General features: G+C 33.9%; 2 protein-coding genes across 13 annotated transcripts in view; one reads left to right on the top strand and one right to left on the bottom strand.

Moving 5' to 3' along the window:
- LOC144300530 (uncharacterized) overlaps positions 1–24,816 on the bottom strand; it is a 109,036-nt gene that overhangs the window by 26,767 nt on the left and 57,453 nt on the right. Inside the window, exon 4 of one of the 9 annotated variants that reach the window (XR_013367201.1) lies at positions 21,720–21,833. The exons of the other annotated variants lie outside the window; for them this stretch is intronic. The gene's annotated coding sequence lies outside the window, so the exon portion shown is untranslated. Of the gene's footprint in view, positions 1–21,719; positions 21,834–24,816 lie in introns of those variants that run through there. 9 annotated transcript variants of the gene reach the window in all.
- Positions 1–24,816, top strand: part of C28H8orf34 (chromosome 28 C8orf34 homolog) — a 406,660-nt gene that overhangs the window by 359,939 nt on the left and 21,905 nt on the right. For 2 of the 4 annotated variants that reach the window (XM_077876660.1, XM_077876659.1), the window contains exons 12-14: positions 273–366; positions 18,529–18,588; positions 21,802–22,796. In XM_077876660.1, the coding sequence (XP_077732786.1) occupies positions 273–366; positions 18,529–18,588; positions 21,802–21,809 (162 nt within the window). In that variant the 3' untranslated portion in view covers positions 21,810–22,796. Of the gene's footprint in view, positions 1–272; positions 367–18,528; positions 18,589–21,801; positions 22,797–24,816 lie in introns of those variants that run through there. The other 2 variants (XM_077876663.1, XM_077876661.1) reach the window with 2 other exon arrangements.

Below are 24,816 nucleotides of genomic sequence, written 5' to 3'. Positions count from 1 at the left end.
CCATAAAAATATTAATTCAGGAAGGAACAGAGTCTAGATATTTCTTCCTATTAAGACATTAAATCTTATTAAAAGGGGAATGCAAAAAAAGTGAGTTCAGAGTTTATGGCATGACTTTGACATGAAAATGAATTTAAATGTAGAACTCTGTTGTGAGGAAATTCTTATCTTTTTTTTGAACATGTAATTCATAAAGACTAAAGTGTTCACCCATATTGGTATATATGGTATCCACCTAGACTTTAATCCATAGTGAACTTTTTCTTTGGCAGGATGAATCTTTAAAGCAATTGCAAGTAGTTCACCAGCCATGGATCTTGCCAAGTGATACAGAAAGTGAAGGAGTAGAAGCAGAACAAGATAAACGTGAGTAGACATTGCTGTTTACTGACAAATTGCTTTTAGCCAAAGGAAATCCACAACGAAGGTATTTCCCTTTCATAACATTAAACGTCTGCAAAAAATTCAGGTTTGTTTAGGGTGAAGGTATGTTCTACTTCAGGTTAAATCTTGATTCAGAGATGTTTTCATTGTGGTGCAGAGGCTACAAACCGACTTTGTGAAGAAGAGTAGGTAACATCTCAAAAGAAGGAATGATTCTTCCTGAAGACCAACACGGAGTCTCCATTTGGAATGTGAATCTTCTATAAATATTGTGGAATTGTATCAGTGATAACTTAGGATTATTAGAAAATTTTTCAGTATCTGAGGATCATCTCATCATCATATGTGAAATATCATTATTGGTTAGATGAATAAGTGGATATATATAGAAACTGTTGTAAGTTCACAAAACAAATTAATATTATCGTAGTATTTAAGATGAATAGAATATATAGCTCTTGATTTAAATCTCCAGATTATAATCATAACGATGGATGGATTACTCTACTTTGGCATGACTCAGTGCATGCTTCCCGGGGGTTTACTAACATAGTCAGATATATGAGCTCAGCAATCCAGATGACAGGTTGGAGTCTGGACTATATAGAAATAACATCATTAAAAAAAAATAACATATCAAAATCTACTTTTTTAAATCAATAGTGGCCTGCAGAGAGAAATAAAAATTGTAAATGGTAATGTAGCTCTCATGATAATTGGTGTGAAGTGATTAATGAATAATTCCCCTAAGCCATAGCTACCAGAAATACCTACTATGTTACAGAGCTAACATTATGCTTCTGTACCTAGAGGGATCTTGGAAATTACTCTTCCAGGTTAAAAGGCATTTTGAAATATTCTTCTCCCATTTCCATAGCTGTAGGCTTATGTGGTCAGAAGGAGTACAGCCAGGAGAGGGAAAGCAGAATGCTCAGGTCAGAGGAGGCATAGAGCTGAAGTGCCACTCGGCTGTCACACTCCAGAATCAAGGTACCATGGTGACATTTTATAGACTTGGAGGGAAACAACACCTTCTTCAGACAACAGCTGATAAAGACTTAGAAAGTGCGCTGTACTTTTAAGCAGGTACAAAAATAAAGATACTACTTTGAAGATCTTCAGCACAAGGGATTCTGAGTAGAATGATCTAGGAAAGAGCAGCAGGGGATACAAAGAAGAGAATCCCTCGTAAGAAAGAACTGATAGTGGCCCAAAACTTTTATGAAAACAAATGCAAACACACTTACACTTCCTTCCTACCCTCCACACATTTAAATATACATAAAATCTCATTCTACACTTTGCATTTAATCATTTTCACCAAATTCTTTTGAGGCCTTCATAAATATTGCGTTTTAAAAAACCCTTCTAGGGCAGCCTCGGTGGCTCAGTGGCTTAGTGCCACCTTCATTCCAGGGTGTGGTCCTGGAGAGACCCGGGATCAAGTCCCACGTCAGGCTCCCTGCATGGAATGGAGCCTGCTTCTCCCTCTGCCTGTGTCTGTGCCTCTCTCTCTCTCTCTCTCTCTCTGTGTGTCTCTCATGAATAAATAAATAAAATTTAAAAAAATAAAAATAAATAAAAACTCCTTCTAGATAATGTGTATGCATATTATATAAAGACAATATATATAATTCTGCTCTATTAGAATCAACACATAGGTGCCCATATTGAGCAAGTCCAGGTAAACAACATCCTTATAGGATGCACAGTGTGTTAATGCTATGAATGTGCTATAACTTATAATGAAAACTTAAGAGCAAGAACATAATTAACCAAAATAGTGTATTTAATCCATGTGCAATTTTAAACTTCTTTTTTCCCTTAAATCCAATGCCTCCAATCAGTATTAAGTCTAAAAATAGCTTAATAATGCAAAAGAGATAAAAAATCCCCAAAACTTTCTTTAACCCTTGTCATCTAATTATATTGTCTTTCTACATATACTTTCATGAAATTTTGATAGGTTGCAACAACTTCCTCTTTCACTAGGCTACAAAGTCTTTGAGAGAAAGAATCTGTTTTAGCGTATTGACATACACAGTAAGATAAATATCAGAATAATGAATGAATGAATGATGGAATATATTTCTTTATTATTTCTAATTCATTTATCAAGACAGTTGGAAATTTAAACAAATAAAATAAATAATTGTGACTGAATAATTATAAAAATTATTCAAAGCTTTTAAAATTTTATTGGATTTATAGTTTAGCCATGACTTTTGCCATATGGTCTATCAATCACTCTAAAAAGACCATTCTTAAATTCTCCTAACCATAGACCTAGAACCAAAAATATTTGATTTCAGCAATGTTGTACTTGGAAGTGACCCTTGACAATAGTAAATTGTTTGAAATAAAATCAGAGTTTAAAAATAATTAGGTAGTAATAAGAGCCATCTGGAAATGGAATGCAGCTAGCATTGTAGCCAAACTCATAGCACAGAGAGGCAAATACTTTTCAAGAACAACATCCAACATCCAACATTCAGGTGCTGGGACAAGTGTAAGATGGAGCCACTGAGGCACTAGCATCTCCAGTGATGCTTGTACTCAATGCATATGGTATGTGAAATAGCTGGCAAGATATGTACAGACCATCTACCTCTTGATTTTCTCCATGAAAGAAAATTGATAACATAAATATTTGTGGACCCAACATATGATTTAGAGTCTAGAGGCTCATATATTTGAAATTTATGAATGAGGAAAAGGACAAGATTCATCATTCCAACAGTAACACCTATTTCTTGAGTCAGCTTTCTATAAATTATACCTAGGTAATTTTATAGAATTTTCTCATTTCTCCTGAGACAAAATTATCATGGCAGAAAGTTTCCAAATAATGTGAGGATCTTCATAGTGGTGCATATTTCTTATTGCATCATTTTAAAATAAGACAGCTCAAATAAGTTTTATAAAAGATACCTTTAAGGAAAAGATGTTTTGAGTCATTAAACAGGAAGCTTTTAAAAAACTTTTATTATAAATAAGATAAGCAGAGCCCTTAATTAAATAGATTTTTAAAAAAGATTTTATTTGTTTATTCATGAGAGACACAGAAAGAGAGGCAGAGACATAGGCAGAGGGAGAAGCAGGCTCCCTGTGGGGAGCCCAATGGAGGACTGGATCCAGGACCCCAGGATCACACCCTGAGCCAAAGGCAGAAGTTCAACCACTGAGCCACCCAGGCATCCAGGGCTTTTTTCTTTAGTTCTGCTTTTGTTTAAATGTATAAATCACAATTTTTAAAAACTCATATGAGGGGTACATTTATTTTTAATATCTTAGATTATAGTGTGAAGTCACTAAATAACTCATATCTCAGATATTTGAATCTGCTGGGGTACTGTTTGATGCTCATATTCCTGGGCTTCACTTCAGACCTATTGAATCAGAATCTCTGATTTCTGCTTTTTTAAATAAACTCCTCAGGTGAACCTTGATTATTCTAAATATTAAGAACTACTGGAATGAAAAGTCCAATTGATCAGAGGGTTGTGTTTTCAGAATTGTCTCAATTGTATTGTTAGATTTGGGACTTTATTTCTCTAGGCAGCTTTTCCTATCTGTATGCTAAATTTGGATGTAAAATACGAGAATGGAGAAAGAAGGCTGAAATATGAAAGTATAAATGTGGAATGAAATTGAGGTACAGGCCCTCCAGTGAGTAGGTTAAACATATATATGGACACAAAATCATAAAATAGCTACTGACAAACCAACCAGCACCCTCTAATCATACAATGGAGTTTGAAAACTTGAAAAACCAAGCTAAAACAACAATAGAAGAAAAATGCAAAGAAAAATATGACAAATAGTAGATGCAAAGTTGATGGCATAAATTAGTCCAAATTTAGTCATTAATCCTAAAAAATGAGTGTATAGAATAAAAAAATAAGGCAAAGTGCTACTTTATCATGACTGAATTCCTGGGATTTGAGTTAAGATCAAACAGAATGGTGGGTGTGAATATACTTTGTCACGTATACAAGTATAGCTTATTATTAATATAATAATATTATATATATTATATAATATTATGTTCATAAACTTTGAGAATCTTCAATAATCAAAGTAAACATTATTTTTAGTCTATTACTGTTTTTTCTTGTTGTTATTACCTTTGCTACTTTTTGTTTGAAGGCTCTGCCAGTGGCTTAGTGGTCAGCTAATGCCTGGACAGGGTATTGAGGAACGCAATGGATACCCCAGCACTTTACAACCTGACTTACACAGAGCTTCTAGGTCAACCAGAGGCAAGAGATAGAGCCTTATTAGGTTTTTCCTGGACAGATGCATAATACTACACACATGTGTGGCCTTCTAGATTCTCAGGAATATGTCAGATCTTTTGAAAGCTTCTTATGGGCATCTCATCCACTAGATTTTCTTTTTAATTTTTTTTTTTTTTTTTTTTTTTGTAAACCCCTTGTTTGCTACAATGGTATCACTGCCTCAGGTACCTGCTGTGTAGAACTGTTGCCTCTAATTGTTTTTGACAAATGCCATAGAGACTGAGTTTCTAACTGAGTGAGCTCTAATCCAGGACAAAGAAAAAACATTCAAGTGAGGATTTTGCAGACAGCTTCTATATAGATCAAATCATGACAATTCTCTAGAGATGGGACATCTGGGGGAACTCAGAAGATGGGTAAGTTAAAAATCCCACACAGCTCACAGTTCTCATTGAGATTCAGCTGCTTTTCTTTAATAAATGTTCTATGGCTTATTGCAAGCCTTTGGTTAATTTCTAGAGTTGTGAAAATTTGATTTTGGTGATTTTTGCTAGTGTTCTCATTGCTTTTAAGAGGAACAGATTTTTGGAGATCCCTACACCCACATTCCAAAAGTACTTCTCCTTCTATTTTTCCTGATGTCATCAGCCTAGTTTTCTCTTCATTTGAATGGGAGTATGATATCTTCATAATAGATTATAGAATCAGATACTATGTGTTTCTTAAGTCCTAATTTTGTGATAAGATACTAAAAACAATTTTGTAGTAAAGTAAGTTTTGGGACTTTATACGTATCATTATATTTGTGAAACTCTCAGTTGCAAATATACAATAAATGCAGCTATAGGATTCTATTGTCCACTCAGGATGTGGTGTGACCTTTGTTCTCTTTAATCTAACCTCAGGTTACTTCTTTCCAGGTTGCCTCCCAAGATTTGTTTTGAGCAATGCTTGAGGGAGTGGTGTTATTATACCACAGCTGATTATTTTACTAAGCCCAAGATCAGGTACTAACATCCTATCAAATGAAAGAACAGAAAAGGATGTGTTAGGGGCAGTGGAATGTAGCTAACATAAAGACCAAAATGAGTAAATAGTGAATTATAGATAGGTGTCAGGGCTTCTTGAGACTTGGAACTCAGAATTTAAATATTAGGGTTGTGGCCTCAGAAATAGGGACTAGAAATATGTACCTCAGGAGAGAAGTGAGACAGGACGTCAGTATTTTGTTCTTATTTAAAGGTTAACTGGATTATCCTACACAATACATCTGTTTGTAGAAGACACATATAGGAAACAACCAAGAATTAAAATAATAATAATAATAATAATAATAATAATAATAATAATAATAACAGTAATACAATAAAAATAGCACAAGAATAACTAGAAAGATGACCTCTAAAAGTAAAAAAGACAAAAACTTCTGGATAATTAGGTAATTTTTGAAGACTGAAAGAAATCTTGATTTTTAACCTCACTTTCACATTCAATCTTCTGTGAGTATTCAGAAAATTCTAAAACTTCTAAAAAATTCAGGGCATCTGAGCTCATGCCAGGCAATAAATCCTATAAATTAGGCATTTGCATGTTTGGTATCTGTTAGCATCAGAAATATCCAAGGATTGATCTTTAACCAATAAATATAAAAGTAAGCTAATAATTACTGTTAATTATCTGTTACAAACAAAACATTCTAATATCAAATTGTAATTTTCCATTATAACAGTGATTGTGGAGATCTATTTGACTATAAATAAGTTTTTGCAATTTTTAGAGGCCACTGCCTCTGAATTATTCATGTGGCATTCTTACTTTGAAATGTCTCCCATGTCTGTGGTAAAACCTTGATAATATGAATGATTCAATTGATTTCTAACTCCCTAGAAAAAATTTAAAGGGTAATATTTAATAACATATAAAAAACTTAATGTCATCAAATAAACTATTATTGAGTATAATGGAAAAATGTATCAAGTTGCTCTGCAATATATAAATTACATGCATCAGAATAGATACAAAGTTTACCTGCTTTATTTATTGACAATTCCTTGTCATATGCAGTAATAGTAGCCAGAACATTTTGTAACAAGTATCAGAGAAGGCTGTATTTAAAAAACAGAACAGTTCTTTTGTGACACAGAATTCTTCGGATTAGAATATTAAATGGAGTTGAATTCTTTAAAATTGAAAATAAGAGATACATGGTCCAATTTTTGGTTAAAAAAATTAAAGTTATAGGGATCCCTGGGTGGCGCAGCGGTTTGGCCCCTGCCTTTGGCCCGGGGCGCGATCCTGGAGACCCAGGATCGAATCCCACGTCGGGCTCCCGGTGCATGGAGCCTGCTTCTCCCTCTGCCTATGTCTCTGCCTCTCTCTCTCTCTCTGTGACTATCATAAATAATAAATAAAAATTTTAAAAAAATAAAAAAAATAAAAAAAATAAAAAAAATAAATAGAAGTGTGTTGTTAAAAAAAAATTAAAGTTATAAATGAATAGCATATGTTTTAAATCCTTTTACCAAACACTTTTTTGTTTATCTTGGAATATTCTTCCATTTGCTCTAGGTGTAGCCTGAGACTACAAAATATAATAATGAAAATAAAATGAAGGGAAATCTAGTTGATTCTCTAACCTTGATGGATTTAGCTTATTGGCAGTCTTATATTAGATGGGTCATATCCTTCCAATGTATTGACTAGCTACAAGTATAACCTATTTGTTCTCCATGAATTGTGTTCTGTATATTTTCAGTTACTGTAAGAACGTCAGCATGTTCACACCAGACAAACCATTGCATAATTTCCCCTGGCTTGTTTTGTAACATTGACCTGCTTCACTTCCACAAATTAAACAGACTTGAGTATTTTTGACCCAAATTAGTTTTTTTTTTTTTTTTTTTTTTAGTTAAGGTTCTCCAATATGTTCCATATGTTCTGTAGACCAAATTACCTCCTTAGAATCGTGTTTATGAATCTTAAATTTTAAGACACATTAGTGAGAAACTGCTCTGTGTTGGGCTCTAAGGCATGGGAGATACAAAAAATTTTTTAAAAGGTTAAGATCTTTTCTCTAGTAAAGAGAAGTGCATAAGCATCTGTAGCATAAGGTATACTATTTCTTAAGAGATAAATCTAATGTTAAAGAAATAAGAACATACAATTAGAGAGATCTTAATGAAGAAGTGGTGTTTGAACTAAGAAATGGGTAGGATTTTGAAGTACATGGATGAACAAAAATGGCATATGAGCAAGAATAACACAGGGCAAGGACACCAATGTAGGAAGAACATTGGTTATGTTTGGTGGCCCAGGAAATTAGCAATTCATACTTTTAGGGAAAAACACTAGACACAGGGAATCAGAGAAAAATAAGTCTGGAAAGGTAAGTCACAAAAAGAACACAGAGGGTGCAAATTATAAGGATAAGAAATGTGAATTGGTAAAATAAACAGTGGAGAAATCTTTACATAGGGAGGAACTCTGATAAGAACGTTCATATTTATACCTTTGGATAACACCAGCACAAATGATGAGGAGGCCCAGATGCTTGGCCCTTTACATATTTCTTAACTTGATGAGAAGAAAACTAGTTTTTAAACTACCTATGCTCTAGTGCTATTTCAAACAGAGATCATCATCTCCCTAAGACATGCCTTTTATTTTTTAAGATTTTATTGATTTATTCATGAGAGACACAGATAGGCAGAGACATAGAGGGAGAGGCAGGCTACTCACTGGGAGCCCAATGTGGGACTTCATCCTGGGACTCTGGGATCACGACCCAAGTTAAAGACAGACTCTCAACCACTGAGCCACCCAGGCACCCCAAGACATACCATTTTAAACATATTATAGAATATTACTCAGCCGTAAGAAAGAATGAAATCTTACTTTGTAATGATGTGGATGGAGCTACAGTATATTATGCTAAGCAAAATAAGTCAGAGAAAGGCAAATGCCATCTGATTTCACTTATATGTGGAATCTAAGACACAGAATGGAAGAAAGTGGTGGACCAGGGGAAGAGGGAGGCAAACTAGAAAACAAACTGTTAACTATAGAGAACAACCTGAGGGTTACTAGAGGGGAGGAGGGGGAGGTGGGTTAAATGGGTTAATAATAGGTATTAAGGACACTTGGAAGGAGAACTACATGTTTTAAGTGATGAATCACTAAATTCTAGTCCTGAAACTAATATTACAGTGTATGTTAACAAAGTGGAATTTAAATAAAAACTTGAAATAAAAAAAATTAAAAAATAAAAATAAAGTAAAATGAGTTTATTGTAGGCATAAATAAATAAACGTTTAAGAAGTTATTTTCTTTACTATGCAAAGAAGGCAAACATGGACAATTAGTACAGCCCAACTTATAGGAGGAGAAATAAATCATTGTTGAAGTGCTTTTTAAAACTTTGTTGTTGTTGAGTGTAGTTGTTAATCTATCAATTAAATATCACTAAATATATCTAGCTCAAGCTTATCATTTTAATTCTTTGAAAATTAATATTAGAATAAATTCTTGACTGAAGTCTCAAAGTATGCATGTTTAGGTATTTTTTATGTTAAAACCCTCATCAGAAATATGGTTTGCAAATGTTGTCCCCAATCTGTAGGTTACCTTTTTTATTTTGCTGTTTCCTTTGCTGTGCAGAGGCTTTTTAGTTCGATGGAGTCCCACTTACTTATTTTTGCTTCTATTGCCCGAGCTTTTGTCATGTCTAAAACATTATTGCCAAGACCAGTGTCAAAGAGTTTTCCCCCTCTTTTCTTCTAAGAGTTTTATAGTTTCCAGTCTCACATTTAACTGTTTAAAACATATGAGTTGATTTTTGTGTATATTGTGAGATAAGGATCCAATTTCATTCTTTTGCATGTGGTGACACAGTTTTCCCAAAATCATTTAGTGAAAGGACTATTGTATATTGTACATTCTTAGCACTCTTGTTAAAAACCAGTTGATCAAATATGCTTTGGCTTATCTCTGGACTCCCTCTTCTACTCCTTGGTCTATGTGTCCATTTTTATACTGGTACCGTACTATTTATTACTATGACTTTGTAATATCATTTGAAATAAGGAAGTGTGATGCCTCCATCTCTGTTCTTTCTCAAAATTGCTTTGGCTATGAGGAGTCTTCTGTGGTTCCATAAGAATTTTACCATTGTTTTCTATTTCTGTGAAAAATCATGGGAGATTTTATAGAGATTTCATTGAGTCTGTATATTGCTTTGTATGGACATTTTAGCAGTATTAATTCTTTAAATCCATCAGCATAGGATATCTTTCCATTTATTTATGCCTTCTACATTTTCTTTCATCATGGTTTTATAGTTTTCAGTGTACAGATCTTTCATCTTCTTCATTAAATTTCTTAAGTAGTTTATTCTTTTGATGCTATTGTAAATGGAATTGTTTTTTGTTTTATTTCATTTTCAGATAGATCGTTTTTGTTTTAAGAAGTGCAACTGATTTTTGTATGTTGCTTTTGTATTCTGTAACTTTACTGAATTTATTTATTAGTTCTAACAGGATTGTGTGTGTGCATGTGTACTTGCATGGAATCTTTAGGGTTTTCTATATATAGGATTATGAAATCTACAAACAGTGATAATTTTACTTCTGTTCTGATTTGGATGCCTTTTATTTCTTTTTCTTGTCTGATTGCTTTTGCTAGAATTTCCTGTACTATTTTGAATAGAAGAGGCAAGAATGGGCATGCCTTGTACCAGATCTTAGAGGAAAAACTCATTTTTTCTCCATTGATTATGCTGTTACCCATGGGAGTTTCATAAATGGCCATGATTGAGTTGAAGAATTCCTTTTATACCTATTTTATTGAGAACTTTTATTAAACCATATATATGTTAAGGGATTAATATCCAAAATATATAAGGAATACATACAATTCAATAACAAAACAACATAAAATCCCTAATAACCCAATTAAAATTTGGACAAAGAAACTTAATAGACATTTTTTCCACAGAAGAAATACAAATGGCCAACAGGTACATAAAAAGGTGCTCAACATCACTAATTATCAGGGAAATGCAATCAAACCACATGAATGAAATATAGCCTCACACCTCTTAGAATGGTGTTTATCAAAAAGATAAATGTTGCTTAAGATGTGGGAAAAAAGAGAACCCTGTACATTGTTGATGGGAATGTAAATTGGTATATCCATTATGGAAAACAGTTCATGTCCCCTAAAAAATAAAAATAAAACTTCCATATGCTCCAGCAAGTCCTCCTCTAGATATATGTTCTAAGGAAGTGAAAGCACTGCACTGGGTGTCATTCCTGAGAAGAAAGCTTTTGATTTTGCACCATGAAGATACGATATTTGGTTTATAGGTTTGTGTGTGTGTGTGTGTGTGTATACACTTTTTTTAGTTTAAGAAAATTTTCTTTCATTCTGAAACCATTGAAATGTTTAAAAATCATGAATACATGTCAAAATTATCAAACATTTTAATTAATTTTTAAACATTTCTCTCACTTATTATGTTAGTCTGGTTAATTTCATGGATTAGTTTTTTTGTTTTTTTGTTTTTTTGTTTTTTTGGGTTTTTTTTAGTTATTTATGATAGTCACACAGAGAGAGAGAGAGAGAAGCAGAGACACAGGCAGAGGGAGAAGCAGGCTCCATGCACTGGGAACCCAACATGGGATTCGATCCCGGGTCTCCAGGATCGCACCCTGGGCCAAAGGCAGGCGCCAAACCGCTGCACCACCCAGAGATCCCCATGAATTAGTTTTTGAGCGTTAACTTGGGATTGCATTTTGCAATAAACCTAACTTGATAGGGACTTTGGTAAAAGTTGTTTAGGATTTTTATCTCTGTATTTATGATTCTTTTGGCTTATTTGGGTAAAAAAGATTTTCCTTTATCACAATTCTACTATTATGTTTTGGAATCAACATTAGCTAGCCTCATAAAATAGGTTGGGGAATATTTCCTGATGGATTCTCTGGAAATGTTTGTGTAACATTGAATTATTTTTTAAATGATTAGAGAGATTCCATGGGGGAGCTATATATGGGCCTCAAAATTTCTTCATGTGAAGAATTTCTAACTATGAATTTAATGTCTCTAATGGCTATGTGACTACTCCAATTTCCTATTTCCTCTTGTGACTGTTTTGGTAATCTTTATTTTTCTAGAGGTTTGCTCATTTCATTTGAATTTTCAAATTCATTCTCACAAAGTATTTATAATATACTTTTATAGCTTTTAGAAAAAATATGTTCCAGTTCTGTAGTGATGTCTCTTTTTTAATTAATTTATTTATTTTGTTGGTTATGCAGTCACAGATTATAGATTCAAGGGCAATGGACATAGTTGTAGGAAGTGATGGGAAAAATGTAAAGGAATGTGGGGGTTATGTTTTAAAATTACCATGGCCAGCAATTAACATATGTTAGACATTCTAACTGTATGCAAAATACACCCTACCTCCATTTTCCATCCATTTGTTTCTATGTATCACTGTGGATGTTTTATTCTGATCTATGTTCAAGTTTATAATTACTCTATTTAATGCTATCAAATCTGCTGTTTAACACATATGTTGACTTTCAACTTTCATTTACTATATGTATTTTAGCATTTTCATGTATTTATTTTTAATTTCTAGTTATATCCAAAAACCCTAAATATTGTCTTTCATTTCTTACTACCCATACTTATTTTGAAATCTATATTTAAGTCTATTATCTGATTCCTTGTGGGTCAGTTTCTATTATCTCTTATTTTCTCTTGTTTTTTTTATCACATGGTCTTGTCACTATGTATATTTATTTTTGATTAGGTGCTGAAATTGTATATGACAAATTACAAAGATATTTGAGACCTACAATGATGTTATCTTCTTACAGATAGGATTTTACTTTGTTTCTGGGGTACTAGCAGTCCTAGAGTATTTGAATTCAACAAAAAGTTCAGAAGATTTTAAATTTTATTTTATTTATTGAGAAGGCTGGTTTGTTTATATTTTGCCCTTATTCTTATCATGTGGCCCGTCAGAGTAGTAACCCCAAGCCTAGGGAATTAATCTGGGTCATCTTCCTCGTAAGCCTGGATCCTCAATTTTTGTCCTGTCTGCCTCTGAATCTTTTGCAAGTTGTCAGCCTCTAAGGACTTTCTTCTGCAACTGGTAGATACCTTTAGAGGAACCATATCCTCAAATTCCATGCTCATTTCTGTTTATTTTCTTGTTCTTCCAGATATTGACCAATTAATACCTTATTATTTTGGTAGATCCCTGATGCTCTATCTGTATAATTCACCCAACCAATCCTGGATGTTAAATTTTTTACTCCAATATATTTCAGTAAATGTGGCAAAATCAGAATATTTTCAAGTAATAGCATTTAGTTTACAAAGACTAAGAAAATATTTATTTTTAATTGCTTTAATTTGTGCCAAACATAGTGCTGGACACACAGTGTATGCTTGCTAAATATTAGTATATCCTGAGTTTTTACTTTTATACTAAAGATATTCATATAAAATGGTTTCTATTTGTGGGGGAAAAAAGGGCAATTTATCTTCTAAACCACCAGGATTAGTCTCTTGCTTCTTATTAGGTTTCTACTTACCTTTACTGATGTTATTATTAATGACATTGTGTTTTTACACCTTTGTGGAATTTGTTCCCAGACACTTACTAGGTCCTTACTTGTGACTGACTAATGGCCTCATATTTTTATTGTGAGCATACAAAATTGTCATTTTATTAGCTCATTGGGACACTAATTTTCTTTTTTTAGATGTTATGATGGAGTGGGATAAAACTAGGAGTCAGAGGACTATAAGGTCTTCCTTCCCTGTGGTCCCCAGGCCAATATATTGCAGAGAAAAGGCGCATCTACAGTTGCTCAGTTCTCAGATTGTAACTATCAAAGGTGCATTAACTACATGGGAGTTAAGAGAATGCTTTCCTTCAAGATTCTCCACCAAATAATGTTTGCCTTTTACTTGCTAATGAAGCAACAGTTCATTTTTCTGATTTTCTTAATTGTGCTATGGCTTTTGCATTCAGCTTGCTGCTTCTAATACGCCTTGGTACTAGCAGAGGACAGACGGATTTTATCCTACTTTGGACCCAGAGTGACTTCTTCCTTGGGTGGGTTCATGGGTGGTATGATTATCTTATGCAGTGTTCTTAGGTATTTTCCGAGGCTGAAAGAGTTCATCTCATATTTAGTAATTGGTGTACCTGCAGCCATATCATCATTGAGCCCAACCTACCTTATCATTTCACTCTCCTTTTTCGTCTTACTTCAGACTTAAGTGCTTATTTACCTCAAGCTAAAGGAAAAAAAGTCAAAGAACAAATTATTTCCTCCAAAAGATGCTCTCTGAGTTAGACTAAAAGTTGACTGGCGTAGTCTCCTAAAAGTAGAATAAACCTGGAGTATATTTGTTATTAGGATCTGACAAGAAATCGTCGCCTGAAGATAGGCATTGTGGCTGAAGAAATTATTTGTGTAGGCAGAATAAAGAGGGTATATGAAGATAGAAGAAGAGTTCTAAGCACAGAACTTAAAAAATGTGGAATAATAAATCTTTTCACTGACAAAGCATATATTCTTATAGATATATGATTTAATAATGAATTAGGGAAATTGTCACATAGGCTAACATAAAATAAAATTATGAAGTCTATTTGAGTAATTAAAATGATATCACTCCATTTCTCCTTAAAGCCTATTATGAGTAACTGACATTTTAAGGCTTATATAGATATGCATGGATCTTCAAAAGAAGAGAAAATGGAAGAGGACTGACACTTATTAAATTTTTGGTGGTTATGTGCTATGTAGTATCTCCTTTAATCCTTGTGACAACTTCATATGTAGGTGATATTATTCTGGTTTTACAAATTCAGATCTGTTAAATATCTTTTCCCAAGGATACACAATAAGTGCAATTTACATTCTAGCTTAATCGAAGGCCATATGTTCTTCTCCAAAAATGTCATTCCATCTCTTTATAAAAAAAAAAAAAAAAAAAAAAAAAAGGAGAGAGGGGGAATGTGTGTATAGATGTATAGATAGTATCAAGAGAGGAATTATTTCACTGAGCACAGTTTGTATCATAAAGAAAACACTATAGAGCATGAAAATAAGAAAAAATGACATATAAAGAAACAAGCAGTGTTACATTTGGTTAGAAAATCTGCTTTTAATATAAACTTCAACTTGATTTACTTAATTTTACACTGTGTTCCAAATTGCTATCTACAGACGAAGTCATCCAGAAAATTAAGGGAGGCATACATGGTAAACACAAAAATTAAAATTTTGACAGAATAAAATAAATAACATTTAGTAATTACATTAAACATGTTTTAAATCCCATAGTTAGATATTAAAAATAGAACAACTGTTCAAAGCAGGCTGCCAAATTTCTTCAAAATGAGTTGTTTTGAAATGTTGACTAAATATCCCAAAACTATATATCAACTTCAGTATAATTAAACATTCTTCAGACCAAAAACATGGTTTTTCTTTATATTTTTAAACATATGTTATATGTGACTTTCTCCTTCATATTAGGACCCAAAGGATTATCCATATTAATATTTAAAATAATTTTCAGAAATTTTCTACTTGTTACACAAGGCTTTATAATTTATAAATTGCTTCCACATATTTAATCCCAAAAATTAACCTATTAGGGAAAATCTATTCTTGTTCCTATTTTACATTGTAAGTATTCAACACATTTATTTAATAAATATTTATGTATTCATCATTGATTTACTTACTAAATATTTATTGAATGAATTGAACGAATGAAGGAATCAATGAATTTAATTCATATTGCTTAAGTGACCTTTGAAGATCACTTGAGAAGTGGCCAAGCCTGAGTCTCTATCTTCTCATTATTCAGAGAGGCCAGAGTGTCTAGAAACATAGACAAATATATGTAATAAATGGTTTATTAGTCTACATAAAAAAAACATGATATGTTCAATGACATTTCCTATGTTCAGTGTGTCGTTCCTTTGTCCTAATAATAATTTAGTCAGAGTTGCAATGAACATAGGGCATTAATGCAGCATTTACATCACTCCTTACATATGCATTTGTGATCACTGCCTCAGGTGATTTGTGTTGCTATTTTTCACTGAATAAACCTGTACTGATAGTGTTCAAGAAGAAAGTAAGCAGGTTCTAATCTGTAAACAAAAATATTATCTTAATTTCTAGACTTTATGGCTACTCTCTTGCTTGCTTTTATTTCCTCCCACCAAAAATGCTTCATTTATTAATCCTCCTAAGTAGGGGGAATAATAGGCCATCCCCTGTATGAGTAGTACTGCTTCACAGAGGGAAGCAGTGTAAGGCTGGATACTTAAGTCAGTTGCCATACAAGAGCAAGTGTTATGCCAAAGTTCAATTCAGAAACTTGAGATCCGTTAATTCTGTCTTTTATTTCTATTATCCTTGGCCACTTTGCCTTGCTCCACTGCCCCTATCAAAATAGAATCTCCTCATATATTTGTTTTCTTAAGCACTGTGAATATATTTCCCAGATCTTTCTACTGTGCCCTATGGAACTTGAATTTTACTTGCAAACTGATTGTCTGTCAGTGCTATTCAAAGAACACTCTTCATGCACTCACCCTTTTTTTTGGCCTTATTTGCAATGGTTCCTGGAAAATACTGTTACCCTTATAACCCTCACCAGGAGAAGCTGCTCCTTTCAATTGCCGGGTGTCAAGTACCATGAGGTAGCATCACATCATTTGTCCAGCTGTCCTTTTCTTTCCTTGTCACTATAATTTTACTGACCGTTCCTATTCTTTCGTGTGAGGTGCTTACATTTGATTCATTGCTTTTCTCCCTGCCTCAATCCTATCATTAGGAAAACTTGACTCCTACTTGAGACTTATCCAATGCCTTAACTGTTATAACTCTTTGGCCCTCTCAAACGTAGTGATCTTCTAAGGCAATGTATTTTTTTTTTCTTGTCAAATATGAAATAGCATCTAACTCTAAAATCTTAGATTACTGTGATCCATTATCTGTCCCAAACCTTTTGCCTTTAAGATCATCTATTTCTGTTAAAAAAAAAAAAGATTATCTATTTCTGAGTAAACCTACACTTCAATCTGATTTTGTACCTAGACACTTCACTACTCCTTTTACTTCAAATATATCCAACCACAGCTGACTTTATCCTTTACCCAAAAGTCCATGCTACACAGAACTGTGATACATAAAGTGTGGTCCACAAATCAGCAGAATCAGTGTTAGCATCAACATCTCTTTGGGAATCGCAAGAAATGCAATTTCCTTGGACCCCATTCCATGACTGCTAAGTCAGAAACGCTAGTAGTGAAGTTTGGCAGATGATTCTGATACACCTAAAAGTTGAGAACTACTAATACAGAGCATTAATTTAATTGCTCTCTTGCAAACACTTTTATATCTTTGGGTGATAGAGAACATTCAAACATGAATGCATCGTATTACTTCATTTAAAACCCTTCCATGTGTAAGATTTCTAAAGGTTTATCAAGTTCTCCAGCTTTATTCAGCATCCACTTTCCACATAAAATCATTGCTTTCAGTCCAAATTTTTTTGTAGTTCTTATTTATCCAGATTTGATTACTGCAAAACTGCCAAATATCCACTACTTGATGATTCTTGTAAAATCCTCTGAGGGGGATACTGAGCTAATTTGCTCAAAGTCATGTATATAGGAAGGAGTAGAATCAGAATTTGAACTCAGGTCTGTCTAAGCACAAAACCTATGCTTTTTCAATTTTTGTTGAATTATGTAAAATGGCAATTGCATTGATATGAGTCTTTGATTCCAGTGGGAACAGAATTTACCAATGGATCTCTATAGATTTCTTAAAAAATGAATTATATGAAAATCTAATATCAAATAACTTTGATAAATATCAGGTTATATAGTTTTATTTATTTAGTACATAACTTTATTTATTTAACTTTGATAATATCAAGTTACATAGGGCTTCTAGGAGCCTTTATTTAATATGCTGGTGTTTATTTTGATCTTCCAGAAAGCAGATATGGTATGTTGCTGTCCAAAATTCTTTGACTGAGGAACCATTTTTTTGTGGATCATTCATATTAACACCATGCAGGGCTAGCATTCCAAGATCTGCTTTGGAAAACTTAGACTTAATCTATTTCCTTTCTCTTCAAGAAATGTGGAGTTGCTTATATCCCTTTATTTCACCTGCTTTTATCCTCCGTTCTATTTCTGCATTCTTTTAAACTAGAATACTCTTGTCTCTTTGTCCCACCAGGCACTGCTCTTCTGCCTAAGGATTGCATTCAGAGGAATTACATTTAGCATGTAATGTTAGGTGCCAGGTATTATGAATAGTGTGTAAATATGCTTGTATGCACTGCTATTATAAATAGCATAATAACATCATAATAACTTTGTGATGATGACATTAAGTTTCCAGTGTGATAGAATTGCAATCCTGTGATGTGTATATATCTAATCCTGACTAAGTTTTAGTAGGGTAGCCACCTGAACAATGTCACTGTCTTACCTAACCGATACTGGACATATGAATTATGAATGTCATTTATGTGAGATCTTTTTAAAATCCACATATATATTTGTGACACTATCTGGAGAGCATTTTGCCCTAGATTTTATTTAAAGATAAGCAGCCATTTGAATTGAAAACGACTGGAGTATGGAATAAGATTATACCCACCATTAAGAAGTTAATTTATATGTGATTGCGGCTCACTATATACTCTAAGTATACTTTTTTTGGTATTATGTCAATTAATCTTCACTAGAAATTGTTTAAACTGCTAGGGAATTGTGTTTAATAGATTTTTTTCCTGGTCCAGCATATTACCTCTTTTTCTTTCACTGCTGCAGGTTCTGCTGATCTTCTCCTCTGTGTTCCATGCTCTTCTTGTCCTACACTGGTCTACTCTGGTATGTTTGCTCAGGGCACTTAATATCAATGTCAGATAATTATGGGGACTATCTACAATGGCTCCAAGTTCAGATTTTTTTAATGCATGGTTCCTGTGATCTGTAATGAGAAAGTGATTTCCCTCCTACTCTGCATGATGTTTCCTTTCTCTTTTTGTGATGTTCTATAGATCTCAGGATTCTCATTGAATCTGTATTCTCCCATGTTGAGGAAGTGGGATGGGAATTTAAATCCCTTCTCCTTGGCAGAAAAATCACTTTTAGAGAGAATAGAGATGAAAACATACTCCCCCACTGAGTGAAGATCATGTACTTTATAGACACCATTAAGTATCTCCTAGAGATACAAAATCTCAGAACACTTTTACATCCATGGACATGAGGCTACTACATGAAATGGATATAGAACATGAATAATTCATAGTTTCTTCTCTCAAATGTGTCACAAAGAGAAGAGAAGCAAAAGGTTGAGTTTGTCCTTAGCACTCACAGAATCATAGAATATCAAAATTGGAAAAAAATTTTAGAATTATCTATTTCTCTTCCGATCTAATGCTGATCACTTCTCTGCAATGCCCCTGCAAAATAGACATTCAAACTTTACTTCAATATCTTGAGTAATGGGAAGTATACTACCTCCTGTGGCTGCTCATTCAATTTTATTCTGGTCTAATTGCTCATTGACCTAATAATTCTGTACTGTGTCACAAAGAGAAGAGAAGCAAAAGGTTGAGTTTGTCCTTAGCACTCACAGAATCATAGAATATCAAAATTGGAAAGAATTTTAGAATTATCTATTTCTCTTCCGATCTAATGCTGATCACTTCTCTGCAATGCCCCTGCAAAATAGACATTCAAACTTTACTTCAATATCTTGAGTAATGGGAAGTATACTACCTCCTGTGGCTGCTCATTCAATTTTATTCTGGTCTAATTGCTCATTGACCTAATAATTCTGTACTAATAAATTACCTAAATAAATAATGTATGCAATGCCTTACTGTGTAGTTATCAGAATATTATGTTCATTGCACATGTTTATAATAAAATAATAAAACAAAAAAAGTTTTATATTAAAACATGGAAAATATGAAAAAATGTGAATAAGCCAATGACCAATAAATGAAGATTGATTAAAAAAGTATAGCAATCTATATAATAGAATATTATATGTCTTATGAAAGATATTCACTGGATAAATAGCATGTTTATACTGATATTAACTGGATGAATCTATATTCTGATATATAAACATTCTTATAATAATGTTACATTAAAAAGTGAGTCACAAAACAGTATATTAAATATATAGTTCATCTTTTGTCATATACAATGCATAGACATACACAATCATATATTTATGTCTTCAGAATACAGTATGAATGATTATAGACAAATATGTCTTAAAAAGACATCTGCATCCCTATGTTCCATGCAGTATCTACAGTAGCCAAGATATGGAAAAAACCTAAGTTCCTATTGATAGATAAATGGATAAAGAAGATGTATATATGTATACAATGGAATATTATTCAACCATAAAAAATGAAATTTTGCCATTTGCAACAACATAGATGGAACTTGAGGATATTTTGCTAATTGAAATAAGTCAAACATAGAAAAACAAATAATATCTTACCTAACTTATATGTGGAATCTAAACAACAAAACCAAGCTCACAGGTACAGAAAACAAATTGGTGGTTGCCAGAGGCAGGGATTGAGCAAGACAGATGAAGGTGGTCAAAAAGCACAAACTTTCAATCATGAAATAAATAAGTTGTGGGGATGTAACACCCAGGATGGTGAAAAAGACAACAAGCAAGCAAACAGTATTGCTTAAGTTGTACAAAAATTTTTAAAACCTACTTTAAATGAAATTACTCTCCTTTGCTCCAAAATCTGAGTCCTTGTAGCTGCCTTCTTTCTGGCTCTATTTGTATCACAAGCAAAATTTTATCTCTCTTCCACATAATAATTCTACCATCATAGGAACACAGAGATCCTGTTCTTCTTTTCTTTAGTCCTCCGCATGTTCTTTGTATAACATGTAGGTATACAACCCTTCTATCCAAGATCTAAGTGAATAAATCATTCATTTGATTCATATTTAATAAAGACCTCACATGAAACAGGAACTATGCCAGAGAATAACATGTCACTATCATATGTGAAAAAGCTTATTGAATGATGAAATCACACACTGAACATGATTTAGTTAAAACATTGCAGATTATCATTTTGTAAACATTAGAGTGAGCAGGAGACTTCTACCCTTGATGAGCAGCCACAGGGCCTAGAGAAAGTGATATTTAAGACTAAGTCCTAAAGGAGTAGGAGTTAGTTAGAGTCAAGGGGGTTAGTGGGAGTTGGCTGGGGTAAGCAAAGCATTCCAGAAAGAGAAAAGTATGTGCAAGAATAACTGGATTCCCTTCTTTCCTTTTTCTCCCTTTTTCCTCTTCCTCTTTCCCATCAAATACTTATTGAGCAAACACCATGTGCAAAATATTCTTTCAGGTCCTGTAAGCTGGAGATATTTTTCTTTCAAAGTGTTTATGGTCTACTGGGCAAATCAGAAATATTAGATATAATAAATTGTATTAATATACTAATTAAATATTAAATATTTAAATTAATTAATATATTAAATGTAACAATGCAGAAAAAACTGATAAGATATTCTAGGAGCATGGATAGTCTCCCTTGCCATCCTAATCATACTCTTCTAGGAAAAAAATAAAGGAATTCTTTTCAATGAAGCAGTATAGGCACATAGTTCCAGTACTAAAGTAAGGACTTGTACAGTCTGATCTATCTTATGCCATTCTGGCTTCCTAAATTCAGCTTTCAACATTCCTTCTGAGATAGTGATTGTGTACATCCCTTACAAGCATTTCTCATTGGCTGTATTTCTCCCTTGGCTCTCTCCTGTAGGAGGGAGAGAAGCCAATCTATTTTAACAGTCCCAGATATCTGTGGAATATCTATTTCTAATTATATATACAAAAAGGGTTTATACAGATACCAGAGATGAACACCCTGCCAGCAGGGTTGGTTGCTGTTGACAGAGATGGTACCCTAAGGTTGGTGCCATTGTAAAAGTTCATACAGAGTAGAGGAAAGCATTAAGATCCCAAACTTTCTTTTTAATATGCTGCACTGTAGATGTATTATTAAGCACATTTTCTTTTTCTTTTTTTTTTCTCCCCTTCAGGTCTCTGAAGCAGGCAGAAGTTGCAGGTGGCCCTTTAAAGAAATCGCAATTATTCAAATCCTTATGCATAGTTCTAATTTTATTTACTATGTGTAATCATTTAGAGAATGGTTATTTTTATAATATCAATAATAAACAAGTACTCTTGCAACCAGGGGGTGCCTAAATGTGTAATCAGAGAACACTAACCCTGGCAAAGGATTCTGGGGTGGTCAGGATGTCTGCTGCCTTTTGACATGGTTAGTGTCCTGGGTTTAGATTACTTTATACCTAGTTATTAAGATTACTATTTGATACATTAAATATTGCCTGATTCAAATAACTTTGCTTAAAATTTTTCTGTATTTTAACTTGTGTAGGATTTTCTACTTCTTATATTTTTATAATATTTTCTCATTTTTTAGATTAATAAACATTATACTTATCCACATGTGCCAAGATGTGCCATTTAGGTCTCTCTAGGAGTTAACTGTTTGGTATCATCACCTGCCATGTGTGTTTCATGCAGCAGCAAGAGACATATTCTCTACTACTGCTCCTTCCTATGATTATCTTCCCTGTTCCTACCAAAACTAATAATTAACATGTTAATTCAATAAAGCAAATCAACAAGGAATGAAATGCATGCCCCAAAGCATATGCAGTGAAAATTGTTTGACCATTTATCCAATTACTGAACCCAATTAAGATTATCCATTTTGCATTTGATATATGCTCGCTTTTGAAATATATTATGCACTGATGCTAAGTGAATGGATCTAAGTAAATCTACTGAGTATCTCTATTGTCTGTTTTATCTTATTTGTCTTAATCTAAGTTTGTTTTCTGGACCTTAAAGCATATGGTTAAATTATTAAATTGCCTGTATTACTGTCAAAGAAACAATATTAAAGGCCAGAACATGGCTAAAGAATAAACAAAGAAATTCTGATTGTATGAATGAAGTTATATTCCTAAATCAAATAATATAATAAATTTTCTTACATTAACACTTACATGTGTACAGAATCTTGAGACTTATTTTCATAAATTATATTGTTTTTTATAGGTGGAAACAAGTTAAAGGCTTAGAAAACATTATGTTTTTGAGCAGAAAAGAAAGAAGGCAAGAGAGTTTATGGGACCAGACACTCCTCCAGACACTCCTCTATTTAAAGGTCCTTATAATAAAGATTATCTTCAAAAATATTCAACTAAGGATTGAAATGTTTTCTTTATTAGGAATAGTCTTTCTTTTTAAAACATGTCATCCCTGATGCCTTCATCTGAGCCATATTTTGCTCCTACCTTCACTTGATCAGTTTTTGCCTCTTGCTCACTGACTTTTTCCTCGAGATAGTCACTCTCTTAAGCATCACACCAACCTCAGGAATCAGATTAACCAGGATATCAGAATGTATATTGCTGAAAATGCTACCAAAGACATACAAAACTGGACACTAGTTAAAGCAGTAAGGACAGGGCAGCCCGGGTGGCTCAGTGGTTTAGCGCCAGCTTCAGCCCAAGGCATGATCCTAGAGACCCGGGATCAAGTCCCACGTCGGGCTCCCTGCATGGAGCCTGCTTCTCCCTCTGCCTGTGTCTCTGCCTCTCTCTCTCTCACTCTCATGAATAAATAAATAAATAAAATCTTAAGAAAAAAAAAAGTAGTAAGGACGGATGAATCAGTGACAGACTATTGCAATAGAGAAAAGGGTCCAGCATGAACTGAATTCAACTTCCATTTGTGTAGAGGAGACTGCATGTTTCAAAGGAAGAGAGAAGCAGTAAGGATGGAAATTGCCAGAGCTTGAGTGGAGTCAGGGAAATGGAAATTTATAAAAAACAGGAAGGGGCATTGACTCATGTAAAATTCATTTGGGTTTGTGGATCCAGTTTGACTTCTGTCCTTTCACAGAGATTGGGAGACGGGGGCTCTATCTTCAAGCGTTGGTGGGAACAGACACTAAATTCTTCTGGCAGCCTTGCACTTCCCCAGGACAGAGCCTAAAGGAGTGGCAGCTGTCATCCTCGAGATTCTGCCTTGGTTGTTAGAAAATGTTTGTGTTTGTTCATGTCTTCTAATGTGGGAGGCAGTGGGGGTGGATGAAATAATTTGTGCTCAGAGTCTGCAGTTTGTATACACCCAGGTTGAGGTTGAAGCCTGATCAAGAAGAGAGCTCAAGGGAGCCAGGTTAGAAGTTGGTATAGGAGAGAATCTTCATCCATGCCAGCCATGTGTGCGTGCACGCGCACACACACACACACACACACACACACACCACAAGCTCTGCCACATTTTCTTTGTCAACTGCTATAACCACTTTTGGAAGCCAAGGACAGAGGCCAGGATCAGAGGACTTCCCCAGGTTGCTTTTCTATCTCCTCTTCCAAATGTCATACATGAATTCTGAATCTCTTGGCACTCACCTCAACTCCCATTACTCGTTTTGCTTTATTTGTGTTTCTTTTTCTTCTTTTCCTTTCTTTTACCCCCCCTTTTTTTGCTTTATTTGTGTTTCTTAACACAACTTCAGAATTATTCAATGGTAGTGCCTGAAAACCCCACACAAAAAGGGCTTCTAGAAATGCTCCTTTCATTCCCCACTTTAACATCACTACTATAGACAGAAGGCTTTTGACTCTCATCCATGCCCGACCTCTGGGTGTACCTGGCTGATAACATCTGCCCTTTGAACATGGAAGCCAACCCTTATTCTCAAAGAGATCACAATCTAGTGGGTTCATAAACATATGAACAGATAATTTAAAGAAAATGTGGTAATGTACAATGATGAAAACATTTGCAAGCTAAGCTACTATGGGAGAACAAAAGAGCAGTTGGGAACCCATCTGAGATCTGGACTTGGATGAGGATGAGTTGTGGGGTGAGCAGAAAGTCAAAGAAGATTCTAGGGAAGAGATAAAGCCTTACCTGGTTCCTTAAAGATGAGATGAAGTCAACTGAACAACAAAAGCAAATAAAAGCGTTTTAGTGGGAGCAACAGAATGGACCCAGTATTGAAGTCTGGCTGA

Source organism: Canis aureus, chromosome 28 (assembly GCF_053574225.1).
Source record: "Canis aureus isolate CA01 chromosome 28, VMU_Caureus_v.1.0, whole genome shotgun sequence".
Lineage (NCBI taxonomy): Eukaryota > Metazoa > Chordata > Mammalia > Carnivora > Canidae > Canis > Canis aureus.
Note: the sequence above shows the minus strand (reverse complement) of the source record. Positions and strands in the feature narration are given on the sequence as shown.